This window comes from Epinephelus lanceolatus, chromosome 1, assembly GCF_041903045.1.
Source record: "Epinephelus lanceolatus isolate andai-2023 chromosome 1, ASM4190304v1, whole genome shotgun sequence".
Taxonomy (NCBI): domain Eukaryota; kingdom Metazoa; phylum Chordata; class Actinopteri; order Perciformes; family Serranidae; genus Epinephelus; species Epinephelus lanceolatus.
The window spans coordinates 11643065-11656945 of record NC_135734.1 but is presented as its reverse complement, the minus strand read 5'-3'; the positions used below and the strand labels follow the sequence as shown (position 1 = coordinate 11656945).

Here is a 13881-nt window from a genome sequence, read left to right as displayed (position 1 = left end):
GCACCAAAGGTCCAAAAATCCTGAGCGTAAGTGGCTCAAGAACCAGAGGTCATTCAGTGGAAAAGCGGTATGTATGAATTAACTTTGATTTAATGGTTGTCTTTGACAAATTTTAGAAATGTGCTGAATTTCCACCGGATCATCTGTTGTTTGACGTCCAGTCAGACTAATGGTCATTACATTTGATTTATTGCTTGAATGATCATCAATGTAGCTATTAGAGAATGAAGTATTGCTCAGCTGTCTCACACAGAGAGAAGATTCACAATTCCATTTCCCACATAGCTGACAGAAGTCATCTCCAATATAGTTGGAGTAGACCATAGACAGTAAGAACAAAGGAAGCAAAGAGACCAAACAGAAAATGGAACAGAATGATGGAAGCAAAAAAAGAAGCAAGTTTCTTTCGGTCAGTAGTCTTTGCTTGTGGAGAATAAGGACCAAACACATAGTTAAGATCTATGAATAAATTTTATACACACATGCACTAACTGCATGCGTGGCCAGACCACTTTACCATAAGGGTGCTTGTTTGGGCAGGTGTGAACGCAGCAATCGCACTCAGGGGTGCACCAAAACAACCAAGACCTTCTGGAAGAAATGGTCTCCGTCCAGGTACAAACGAACTCTGATGCAGTTAATTTGTGGTGAGAACGTGTTCCGACCTTAATCCGAACCAACTGCAGTCACATGACACATTGTTCGGGTTAATCTAGTCTCTATACACAGACTCTACATTCAGTGAATGTAGAGTCTATAGGCAAACCCCGGAGATCTTGCTTCTGGAAGAAGAGCGGAAGAGCTCTGGTTTCCAGTTGTAAACTGTTTGTAGTCCGTGTGATATTGACCAATCACGTTTGAGCCGGCTGCAGTTGTTGCCAGGTTAAACGGTCCGTGCGGTGAACTAACGAGGTGGAACATAATTGGCGTCACTGCAAACTCTGAATCCATCACAATGGTTCAGCATATTTACTTATATATAAACGGAAGTCGGAAACGGAAATTCGCCTCCTCTGCCCAAATCATACCGGAATGCCAAAAAATCGGGGGTCTGCCCCCAGAGGCTGTGTAATACAGTCAATGGGTTCCGAGAATGGGGTTAAACATGAGTATGTTACAGTCTTGAAGGATTATTAATGTGCACCTCCTCCTGTACTGCCTTAATATGCACATTCAGCACATCCAATGCAAAACATTGTTTTTTAGTTGGAGCCGCGCCTCGTTTTCAAACTGTATGGTTTGACTAAAATGAACAACAGCAATATAGTCCACAATGACCAGCGCTAAAATCAACCTGCATAGTTGTCCCTCCATTGTGACATTAGAAAGTGTCACATGTATCCTGCAAGTGTACTCTTCCTCAATGTTTTGTATACTTCCTGGATTTTTCCCACATGGAAATTCTGACCAATCAAGAGCAGCTTTCTCGTGCAGAGCATTTTATCTGCTCCACTTGTAAATGCTGCTGTGAGAACACGAACCAACTTTAGGCAATTATGCAACTTTGTAACAAAATTAGTCGCTGATTTGGAACAAAGCAAGAAATCTGTAGGTCTGAAAGCACTTTAACAAACCACAAAGAAGCTTGGAGTGCAGCACACACACAGGGAGCATAACCTTCTCTTCTCAGGGCGCCATTACTCCACTTTATCTTTACAAAGCAAATAGTGGTATGCTGCCTGCTATTACTATTCTCAATGTCACATTAACATTACTTTCAGTAATCATTACTTATAAAGATGTCTTTTCAAATAAAGGGAATTATTCACCACAATATTTACATATAGACCTACCAGGTATATTTTTAGGTCAACAGTTTAACCATAAGTGTGATCGCTTCAACTTGCTCATAATTTTGCTTTGTTCCTAAAAAATAAAAAAACCCTTTCCACTGTTCTGTCACGAGTGCAACCTGTTACAGTCACACAGGATAAACATCATTATACTTTCTCACCATATTTGCTGTGATTTACACACACACACACACACACACACACACACACACACACACACACACACACGCTAAAAAACCATCCAGGGTTTCAATGTGAAGAATTTATTGAGTCTTTTTGCCATCTCACAGAGATATGGTTTTATATTAATACAATGGTATTACCTTAATGAAGTAAGAAATTGCAGGTTCAGTTCAAGAAGCAGATTATTCAGAAACGAAAGCAGAAAAAAATTACAAATACAAATTTTGGACATCATAATGAGATATTCCAGCAAAAAGATGTACATACATATAAATAAATAAATCAAAGCAATAAATAGAAAAATGTAAAGGGGTTACATTTTAAAGGTAAAGGGACAGCACAGAGTCCTTCAAAGTACGATTTAGGTTGATGTGAATTTTATGTAGCACTTTAGTCATAAATATAAAGAATAATGCATACAAATGAAACTGAGAGACAAACTATTCTAGATTCCTCTTAAGGCCAAAACATATTTGTGCTACTTTTCAAGAAAATCTACACACAAATTATTGACAGATGTTGGGTTAAAATTTTTTATAATGAAGATGTTGTTTGTTAAAAATGAATAGGAAAGTGTGTTGTCCCAAAAAAGTCATCCCAACGAATTGAAAATGACAAACCCTAGGAGTGTATGTACAACATAATGATAAGGCAATACAAATAAAATTTGCGCTGAGAAAACAAATGTGAAATCTAAAACATTACAGTAGCACATTTTTACACTTCACAACATTAACAACACCTTCTCTCTTACATCTTTAATCAATCAGCAGTGCTTTGTATGAAAGTCACAACTAACAGAAAACTTGTCTCCTATAATTATGTTCATCTACAACTATTCTGCATCAGGGAAATATGATTAAATGTAATAATGCAATGCAGATTATGCTCATCATCATCATATCAGACAGAGCTGAATGTATATTATCTACAAATTATTCAGTGTTACGATATCTTGTTATGGTATGTTGAATAGCAAGAAATGAAGGCTGTTATTCAAAAATGTCTTGCTTAGATTGGACGGCAAAGACAGATGTTTCTGTTTTCAAATGATACATGTGTTACTAGGTGAGATGCAGTTTCACTGTTCAGTACTCTGTGTATATGTATTCACTTGGCTGTGATGGATGCTAATGTTAGCGTTTTCTGAAAAGCGCACTAAATGCACGAAACAGTGGCAACAAACAGATTCAGGAGCGTTTTCATACTCAGTTCTCTGTCATGTTTGGGATATAGTAGGTGTTTTAAGTTTTTCCCATCTTATGCCATTTCTCTCCATTAAAATACAAAAAAAAGTTACATAAAACACAATTCTACAGATAAAATAATAAATAAATAACATACATTCTATGCTTGCCCTTTTGCAAAACAATTACAATCTGTATGTTTTAAAGAGTAGTTGACAGCAGGTTTGATGACTATAAACTTGATAAGGCAAAGCAGCTTTGTTAAACGTGAAGTATTTCATCTTATCTGTTCCCATATACAACCCATTTACGCAACAACTCCAAGTGTTTCTTGATACATGTTTGAAAAGCGTCATGATATAAGCCAGCGTTTTCTTGCATATAATTGACACAAAATACATGAAAAGCTGTCCTAACTCTGTGGATGTACAGAAGTGTGTATTAAAGTGTTGATGAAGATTGTCTGTTTTAATGGATTTTTTTCACACCTGTAGTGACAGGTGGTAATGAATGGACACATGTAAATGAAATTGTTTCATGCAAAATGAAACAAGAAATGTCTCATGTGGAGGCAGCAGGCTGGCAGATAGTCCTCTGAGGATTCTTTACAGCTATATCCCCAAATAAACTGGCATGGACTGCATTGTGTAAGTGCAACAAAACTGGATTTAGTAATTCAAGAGCAGAAAAAATTATGTCTTTTAAAGGTAAGATTCATCAAATAGAGATATCTTAAACCAGCATGCTAACCACCAAGCACCGGCCCGTCCTGTCTTGTAACACCACTTACTCCTTGAGAGGCGATGGTGAGTCACTGCTCTCTGTCTGCTCTCAGTCCAACATTAGGAGGAAGTAAGGCTGCAGCCCCATAGATTTATCTTACTATATTATGACGAAAACTCTGTCTGTGTGTAGGTGTGCCTGTGTGTCTGTTCCACATTTTTCTCCTCACTGACTTGGTCAGTCCATGTGAAATTTGGCACAGTGGTAGAGGGTCATGGGAGGATGCGAATGAAGCAATATTACATCAATTGGCCAAAGGGGGGCACTATAGCAACCGATTGAAATTGCAAACTCTGACTCGTAGAGACATGAAACTTTGCACAGAGATGCCTCTCCTCATGAGGAACAACTTTGCATCAAGAACCCATAACTTCCAGTTATATAGATTTTCCGCCATTTTGAGTTTTTTGAAAAACACTTAAAATCGATCTCTTCCTAGGAAGTTTGACCGATCTGCATGAAACTCGGTGAACATAATCTAGGGACCAATATCTAAAGTTCCCTCTTGGCAAAAGTTGGAAAACTTACTAAAACTGAGCTTCTATAGGGCAATGAATATTGCAGAGGGCGTAGCTCATCACATAAAGGCGTATAACATCTCAAGGGTTTCACCAATCACCACACAACTTTGTAGGCATAGGACCTCACATAATCTCTAATAATATCTAGGCCTAACCGCCATATGGATTTTTACTAAACTTGGTAGATATGTAGAACAGGACGCCTCAAGGTGACTGGAGAAATTTAACTCTAATTGGCAACTGGGTGGCGTTATAACAACAGAAAAATGCTTAAAAATGGCTAAAATGCTACCGATTGCTGTGGCTGCCCCTGTGGCTATTTAGAGAAACGTATCTTTACTGCAACTAATGTCGATATATGGTTATGATGTTTTTTTGCTGAAACTGAGTTAACCAAGCTATAACATAAACTATAGGCCTACGCCAAATGAAGATTATAAGACAGCAGTGATACTTTGACTGGCTCTCAGAGTTTGTTTGCTCGAACTGTGCGTGTTCTTGCTTTGCTGTTAGTTAGTAGTGGTAGTTAGCTGTTTTTTTTTTTTTAATAACTGATGACTGTAAATTGAGATTGTATGGACCCAGTAGTAGACTGATGAAATGCTGCCCCCTATTTCTATGCAGCATATGGCCAGGCATTACACATTGCACCTTTACAGAAGGAATGCCACTAATTGCCACTGCCTGGGCTACTGTCATGGTGTAATGTGCTTTAGTTTTCACATGAAACAGACAGGGCATTATTAAAATTAATGATGTTGCATGTATGAAATTTACTAAAGTCTAGTGTTTAGTTTCAAAAAAGCAGATGTTGATTTTTTTTTTTAATCAAAACTTTTTGGCAGATTTAAAGAGGAAGCCCAATTTTTATTACACATCAAAGTGTGTTTTGGGTCAAAAAAGAGTTGTATAAAGCTTTTTATAGAAAAATCCCTTTAAAACTTTTTTTCCAATATTTGAAAGGTTTGATTAATAGAGTGGTGTGGGGGTGATGTATTTTTGGAGGCCAGCGTGCAAGTAAGCATCACCTTGGTTTCCTCATCCAGAAACCAGTGGGATTTTTCCGCTGCAGAAAATAAGGTCAGTGACAAACGTTTATATTTACAAGTTTTTGCTCAGCAAAATAATCTACACGAATGAACACAGCTTTTATGATTTCTGAGGTGTAAATGCAATCACCAGAAGTAAAAAGCTAACATTACTTTATAAACAAACTACACCACAATAACATGACTTAACTTTGTCATAAAGCTGTGGTCTGCATGATAACGTTCTTTAGTGCTATTTAGCCACATGTTAGCATCCACTGTTTTTAAAGGCTTCAAAATTCAAAAGAGAGGCATTCATGGACTTATTTTATGTCGTACAACAAAATGTCTCTTAAGCTTGTGTTAATTACAGACCTTATTTTAGGTATCTAGCACGAAAACCAAGAAAAACATTCACTTCAAGATGAGAGAACAACCTGAGTCAGCATCAGCGGACAATTTCGTTAATGAAAAAAATCTGCGGGTCCTACCAGACCTCTGCAGCTTGTCCTTGTCTCTGATTGAGGGTAGCAGCTCAAGGCCACATTAGCCACTCCTACCATGACACGCCCAAACCTCCAACCAAACTGGCAGGTTTTGCTGCATAGATTTTGACTTTTTCTTTTTAACTGTCGATCTTGCAACCGACAATGTAATAGGAGTGCAACGCTATATGAGTGGAGTGCTCCTTTTAAGGAAAACACTGCTGTTTGTTTGGGGGTAAGGCTGAGCAGAGCTAATGCTACTTTGAGATAAAAGTTATCTTTGAAACAAACTGTCATATGGTTTTGGGTTATGTGGTGTTAAGCACTACACAAGCACACATAAGCAGAAAACATTTACAGAAAAACTGTGCACAAATAATTATGAGATACTACATGGGTACCCAGCAAATACCAGGTATACTTCATATTGCATGAAACCAGAGGGTGAACCATTGTTTGCTGCAAGTTGCTTCTTACTAACACACACAGAACTCTGGGTGCATGCATCATTATCTGTGGACACTTGTATATCATGTGCCTGACATGTAGGGAAATATGCTTTTGTTATTGTTGTAAGTTAGATGACAAAATCAATACTACTTTTGCATCTGTGTTTTAACTATGGAGCTGAAGCTTGGAGTTGATTAGCTTAGCATAGCGTAGCATAAAAGAGTGTAATTCCTGAAACGAAAAAATATATTCCTTTAATTTTGTGGTGTTATTTTGACTCCAACAACAATGAAAATAGCATAGGGCTACAGTTTTTGTATAAAGAACACTTTACGTCCAAGTGATGAAAACAAAGTAAATACATATAATCTGATCTAATCTTTTCAAATTGAATATGTGTAGTGTGTGAAACTTGTACCTTTTGGTCTGTTATATTCACAGATGTCACATCAAGCCAAGAAATAACTTGGAAGTTGAGGCAAAATAGGCGGAAACAGACAGTAAAAAGTGGAAACTGGGACATGAACCTTTGCTCAGATTCATTTCAGAATGACAGATAAGAAACTCATCTTCCCATGTTTATCAAACTCTTGCATCCTGGAGGATTGCAGTGGTCCTGAAAATAGGCAGATGAAAATGTTTTGTAACTGTGCTGTTGCCTATGAGTAACAGCCCAGCCACAGATTTGTGGGCGTTTGACAACCTGTCAGAACGCTCCCACTATCCAGTTTTGGTTTGCAAACCAGGGGTTGAGAAACTCTCCAGTTAGCTTCTTATTCCTTAAATATGACACGTAGAAGAGAATCATAAACTGTATTCATTCTAATGTCCACAGCTTAATATAGAGCCATAGGAAGCTACCCAGTACAAATAAAAAATACAAAAAACATAATAAAACAGCAAATCTTCATTGGAACTGGACTCAAAGACCCGTTTGAGTTTAGACCTATAGGAAGAAAAGAAAAAAGATTATTAACCATGGTAAGCATATAAAACATTTTAAAATAACTTCAATTATACAGCACATAATGTACTTCTGCAAAGGCAGCATTACAATCTACATTTATAACTGTTAATATGTTTAAAAGTTTTAACCTGGATGCAGGTGTTCACATGCAAGTTATCATAGGAGAACACCTATATCCTGGAAGTAAAGAGTGCCCCAGGATGCCATTTCTCTGTAGGTCGAAGCCGAAGTTAGCATCACCCTGTTTCCCTTGTCAGAAAGCCTATGGGATTTTTCCATTGGATTTCGGATTATTGCTGAAAATAAACTCTGTGGTGAACAAACGTTACTGATACTTACATGTTTTGTTTAGCAAGATAATCTTAACAAATGAACACTTATTATTTTTGATGCCTAAATGCAGTCACCAGAAGTAAAGCTAATGTTAGACTACAAATGAACTACACTATGCTCACATGACCTAATGTCACCACCATAACAAGACTGTAAAGCCATGTTCAACGCGGCTTGGTGCGATGATGTTCTGTAGTCTTATTTTGCCACTTGTTAGCAACTGCCTCAAAGTTCAGGAGTGGGGTATTTACTGATGTACAGTACAGGCCAAAAGTTTGGACACACCTTCTCATTCAATGCGTTTTCTTTATTTTCATGACTATTTACATTGTAGATTCTCACTGAAGGCATCAAAACTATGAATGAACACATGTGGAGTTATGTACTTAACAAAAAAAGGTGAAATAACTGAAAACATGTTTTATATTCTAGTTTCTTCAAAATAGCCACCCTTTGCTCTGATTACTGCTTTGCACACTCTTGGCATTCTCTCCATGAGCTTCAAGAGGTAGTCACCTGAAATGGTTTCCACTTCACAGGTGTGCCTTATCAGGGTTAATTAGTGGAATTTCTTGCTTTATCAATGGGGTTGGGACCATCAGTTGTGTTGTGCAGAAGTCAGGTTAATACACAGCCGACAGCCCTATTGGACAACTGTTAAAATTCATATTATGGCAAGAACCAATCAGCTAACTAAAGAAAACGAGTGGCCATCATTACTTTAAGAAATGAAGGTCAGTCAGTCCGGAAAATTGCAAAAACTTTAAATGTGTCCCCAAGTGGAGTCGCAAAAACCATCAAGCGCTACAACGAAACTGGCACACATGAGGACCAACCCAGGAAAGGAAGACCAAGAGTCATCTCTGCTTCTAAGGATAAGTTGATCCGAGTCACCAGCCTCAGAAATGGCAAGTTAACAGCAGCTCAGATCAGAGACCAGATGAATGCCACACAGAGTTCTAGCAGCAGACCCATCTCTAGAACAACTGTTAAGAGGAGACTGCGCCAATCAGGCCTTCATGGTCAAATAGCTGCTAGGAAACCACTGCTAAGGAGAGGCAACAAGCAGAAGAGATTTGTTTGGGCCAAGAAACACAAGGAATGGACATTAGACCAGTGGAAATCTGTGCTTTGGTCTGAGGAGTCCAAATTTGAGATCTTTGGTTCCAACCGCCGTGTCTTTGTGAGACGCAGAAAAGGTGAACGGATGGATTCCACATGCCTGGTTCCCACTGTGAAGCATGGAGGAGGAGGTGTGATGGTGTGGGGGTGTTTTGCTGGTGGCACTGTTGGGGATTTATTCAAAATTGAAGGCACACTGAACCAGCATGGCTACCACAGCATCCTGCAGCGACATGCCATCCCATCCGGTTTGCGTTTAGTTGGACGATGATTTATTTTTCAACAGGACAATGACCCCAAACACACCTCCAGGCTGTGTAAGGGCTATTTGACCAAGAAGGAGAGTGATGGAGTGCTGCGGCAGATGACCTGGCCTCCACAGTCACCGGACCTGAACCCAATCGAGATGGTTTGGGGTGAGCTGGACCGCAGAGTGAAGGCAAAGGGGCCAACAAGTGCTAAACACCTCTGGGAACTCCTTCAAGACTGTTGGAAAACCATTTCAGGTGACTACCTCTTGAAGCTCATGGAGAGAATGCCAAGAGTGTGCAAAGCAGTAATCAGAGCAAAGGGTGGCTATTTTGAAGAAACTAGAATATAAAACATGTTTTCAGTTATTTCACCTTTTTTTGTTAAGTACATAACTCCACATGTGTTCATTCATAGTTTTGATGCCTTCAGTGAGAATCTACAATGTAAATAGTCATGAAAAGAAAGAAAACGCATTGAATGAGAAGGTGTGTCCAAACTTTTGGCCTGTACTGTACTTTATATCCTAGAACAAAACGTGAATGTCTTTTAACTACTTTAACTAACCACAGACCTTATTTCAGGCATCTAACCAAAAACCCATTGAAAAAATCCATTGACCCCAAGATAAGGGAACCAGGAGTGCAAAAATGCTAATTCATTCTCGGGTTAAAGGCCTCATTCCTGGGCACTCTCTTTGGGCTTCCTACGAGGAGGTACTGTGCAAAAGCCAAACTTATGACCACTTATGGCCAGTTATGGTCATCTAAATATGTCAGTTTGATGCCACGTACAAGTGAAATACCAGCAGAATTTAGCAACACATTCTCACCCTGACCTCATCACAAATTAATGTTTGGTCATGGACTTTCCACATCAAGATATGACATGCAAGGGGGAACTGCCCATTGGTCCGACAGCCCATTGGTTCGACCATACTAAACTCATTGTTCCGAAGTCTGTACCGAAATCATCATGATGCCCTGTGGTTAAGGTCTGGTTAGGTTTAGGCACAAAAACCACTTGGTTAGGGTTAGGAAAAGATCATAGTGTGGGTTAAAATGAAAAAGAAAGTGACAAACACATAAGCTGTGAGCCTGCTCCGCCTCAAGCCGGTCGTGGCGCACCATACGCCCGCCACGAGCCATTCAGCACGCGGACAGTCGGACTAATGGGATGTCGAACCAATGGGCTGTCGAACCAATGACATGGACCCCATGCAAGGTACCCTGGGTGTATTAGTTTATGATGTTCTGGGACACAGTGTAAACTGCTGCCTGTTAAATGCATTGTCTGATTTCAAAATACACTGTTTTCACAGGAAATGTAGAGGTTGCATACAGTCTCTTTCAAAATAAACGCACTACTTCAGTACAACATCACCCATTGACCTTGTTTTCCTTCAACAACAAACACATGATGTTGTGTTTAACCAACAAATGCACATGGTTGGGTTTAGGAAAAAGAACAGGGTTTGGCTTTACAAACTTACAGGAAGTGAACACCGGTCTCCCAGATGAAAGACGAGCATTGTTAAACCCATCAGCCACCCCTCCTGCCCACCCTACTCGGACTTCTGCTGCCTTCGTTGTTGTCCCACTGCATTTTCCCCTGACATGAAAGCATGGCTTTTTTTGTCGATGTCTAATGCCGGAAGTCTCTTTCCAAGTGCTAATTTTTGATGACTTCGGAGTGGGTTGAATTTAGAGCACCCCTTGGAGTTTTTACCAACTTGCTCTCATCCAAGGTCCTCAAATACCGATGCTTTCTCACTTCCCTCGATGTGAAACCTACCTCAAAGGCACTTTTTGGTGTCTCAATGAGACACACCCTAGCATCTGTATGTGATGCACAACTGTCTCCTGGATGAGAGAGTTCTAACACTTGCTTAACATTGACAGAATGGTCACGGCTAAAGTTAGGCAATTAAAATACTTGGTTAGGTTTAGAAAAAAACACAATGTTTTGGGTTAAAATAAGTATTTAAATAGGTTGAGTGAGTGACGTAAGCACATGATGGATGTAAATAATGTAACGTTACATTAAATCAACACTGAGTTTTGGTCTTACACGGGACACCAGCAGCGGTGGTCAGGCTTAAAGGTACATTTGTTTGAGTCATGCACCTATACGCAGACTTCTCACTCTCCACATGACATCACTTGCCCTTAGCTTCAAGTATTGCCACGAATGAGTTTATACTGGAGGTAGCCAAAAAACTGTGTGTGTCATAGGGACAACTTGTGGAAAAACTCCTGCCCTCTGTCTAACATGTAAAAATAATGACTTCAGTGCTGTGATGTTTTGGATACTAGACCTTCATCAGGCAAACAGTTTTGTAACAAAGTTTCCATCAGTCACTTTGCCCACGTGCATTGGAAAGGCATAAATACCAAACATCAATTTATGTGACAATATAAAATATTATACGCAGAGACAGAGGAAAAATAAAGTGACAATCATAAATACACCCAACAATGTTAAAAGGGGAAATTCTTATGAATAAAAAATTGTGCTTATTGTTAAATTGCATTCTCAAAAAATATATACATTCCTAAATCTTGCAGGTTACATTAGAAAATGAACCTGTAGGAATATGTTTGCATGGAAAGTGAGAAAAGCATCAATACAGAAAAAGGAACCTTCGTAACAAACACAACAAGGCCTCCAAAATGCCCCTGAGTAAAAATTACATCAAAATATACAAGACAGTTACAGTACTTCTTGTTATTCTTTCACAGACACCAAAGGTTGCCTACAGCATCAATATAACATGCCAAGGGGCGTAACGAAGCGTTGTTTTTTGACAAACTGGGATGAGAACAGGCTGTTCATACATATTTGTCATGTATGTGTGGTTGCAATCTCAGTTATCTGGGAGTCATAAAAAAAGGCATGTCTACTTTTGTATAAAATTCCATGAAAAGCTTTGTTCCGAATTTATTATGTACCAGGTTTAATAAATATTTGATAATATTTGTGTTACTGGCAGTGACAAGTTTTGCAAAACATTAAAAATGTCATATTGTGTAGATGGAAATTAATGTGGCGTATTTGAAAAGAAATTAGTTAAAACCTTGAATCTCAGGAAAATCTGTTATTTTGCTGAAATGGCTCACTTGTCAGGGGTTATTAGGGGAAACGTAAAGTGTTTAATAAATGGCGACATGGTGGCACTATACAAACCAGAATCTAATGAGTGTTTGCCAAATGTCATTGAATTCTGTTAAGCATTTTTTGAGATATCCTGCCAACACACAGACAGACAAAGAAAGCTGAAAACACAACCTTCTGGACAGAGATGATTGTATATTTTATGTCTCTTCTTCCTAGGCATACAGTGCAGCCTTATTGCATATGTGTATTCTGAAGGCCTTGTTCAAGCTACAGTAAAGCTGATAAACAGTATCAGTCACACAGGGGATTAGTTACACAGAGTGCACCCATCCCACTGCTTCTCTGCTTAATTCCAACTGCAATCATTTGCATGCTGCAGAGTATTTGAAACTTACTGGACATCTTTGGTATGCGGATGGGCCCACTGCTGGTGCCATCACCCCCTTCGGTCAGAGCTTTGATCTCAATGAGGTAGTCCTCTCCAGAGGGGATTTGCAGCTCCACACTGGTCTTATTGGTTTCCAGTATAGTCGTTCTACCATGCCAGGTCTGACGATACATAACCTGGAGGAGAGTGTGGGGGTGAGCATTTCATTCTTCAGTCGTAACAGTCAGAAATTAAAACTTTACGAGCTCTTAACGACGGGATGCAAGGCTTCATTCAACATATTAAAGTGTATGAAAAACAAATCAAAATCCCAAAAGCAGTAGAAGTGTGTTCAACCAAATCCTAGTTACACAGTGGCTCTCTAGAGGAGGTAATGAATTCAAAATGCCTTGTGTGGTGGTGGTTTGACCCAAGGACTCAAAGTGGAAGGGCATATTTTTATAACATGACCTCGGTCATCCTTTTAATAGATTTATTCATGGAATTTAATTTTTATAAAAATTCAGCATAATGTTTTATTTCATACTTCAAAAGAAGTGCCGGGCACAGAGAGCCAAATGGTGAATGTAGTTTTAAAAACACTGCAAAATATGTCAGAAATTTTTACTTTTGATTCACAGTAATGCCTCTGCAAGATTATAAACCCATTCCTGTCCGCACTGCACACTCAAAGAACTTCACAAAAGCCTTATCAAAAACATATCATTAAATAACCAGGGCTGCATAAATATCTTTCTTTGTGTGTGTGAAAAGCATTATCAAAAACCAGTGTTTTTTCCACACAAGTATACAAAGTGGATAAAATGTGATTCACTGTTGTACTGGTTGGAAAAAGCTGAATTCTTTCTGTGGCATGATGCTTTTCATTTTATCACCTGGAACAGATCTTTTAATTTTGAAAGGCCAGACAGGGCCAATCCATAAAGTAACACTGGAGTGCTGAGGTCTATCTTTCCACTGCGATGAGAAAGCCATTTGTTGGGATGACAGCTGCTGAGACTCTATTTGTTTCTCCAGTTCCTGAGTTTCTGCTATTACTCTGACAAACTCACCTTGTATCCTGTCACCTCAGACTCATTTTCCATCGCCTTGACATGTTCCCAATTCAGAAAGATCTTCGAGTTGGTCAGGTTCCACTCAATATTCCCTGGAGGCTGACTTGGAGCTGCAAGATAGCATGTAATTATACAGAGAAGAGGTTCACAGATGAATGCATACGGTAAAGCAATGTCATCAATAGTATTCTCTAAACTAAGTCTGCTGTCAGCCTTGAAG

The 13881-nt window shown here is 39.0% G+C and overlaps 1 protein-coding gene across 3 annotated transcripts in view; it reads right to left on the bottom strand.

Moving 5' to 3' along the window:
* Positions 1–2060: 2060 nt before the first annotated feature.
* Positions 2061–13881, bottom strand: part of cntn6 (contactin 6) — a 180969-nt gene continuing 169148 nt past the window's right edge. For 2 of the 3 annotated variants that reach the window (XM_078174543.1, XM_078174556.1), the window contains 2 exons: positions 13659–13771; positions 12510–12782 (listed from right to left, as the gene is read on the bottom strand). In XM_078174543.1, coding sequence (XP_078030669.1) covers positions 12510–12782; positions 13659–13771 — 386 coding nt within the window. Of the gene's footprint in view, positions 7377–12509; positions 12783–13658; positions 13772–13881 lie in introns of those variants that run through there. The other variant, XM_033625516.2, reaches the window with a different exon arrangement.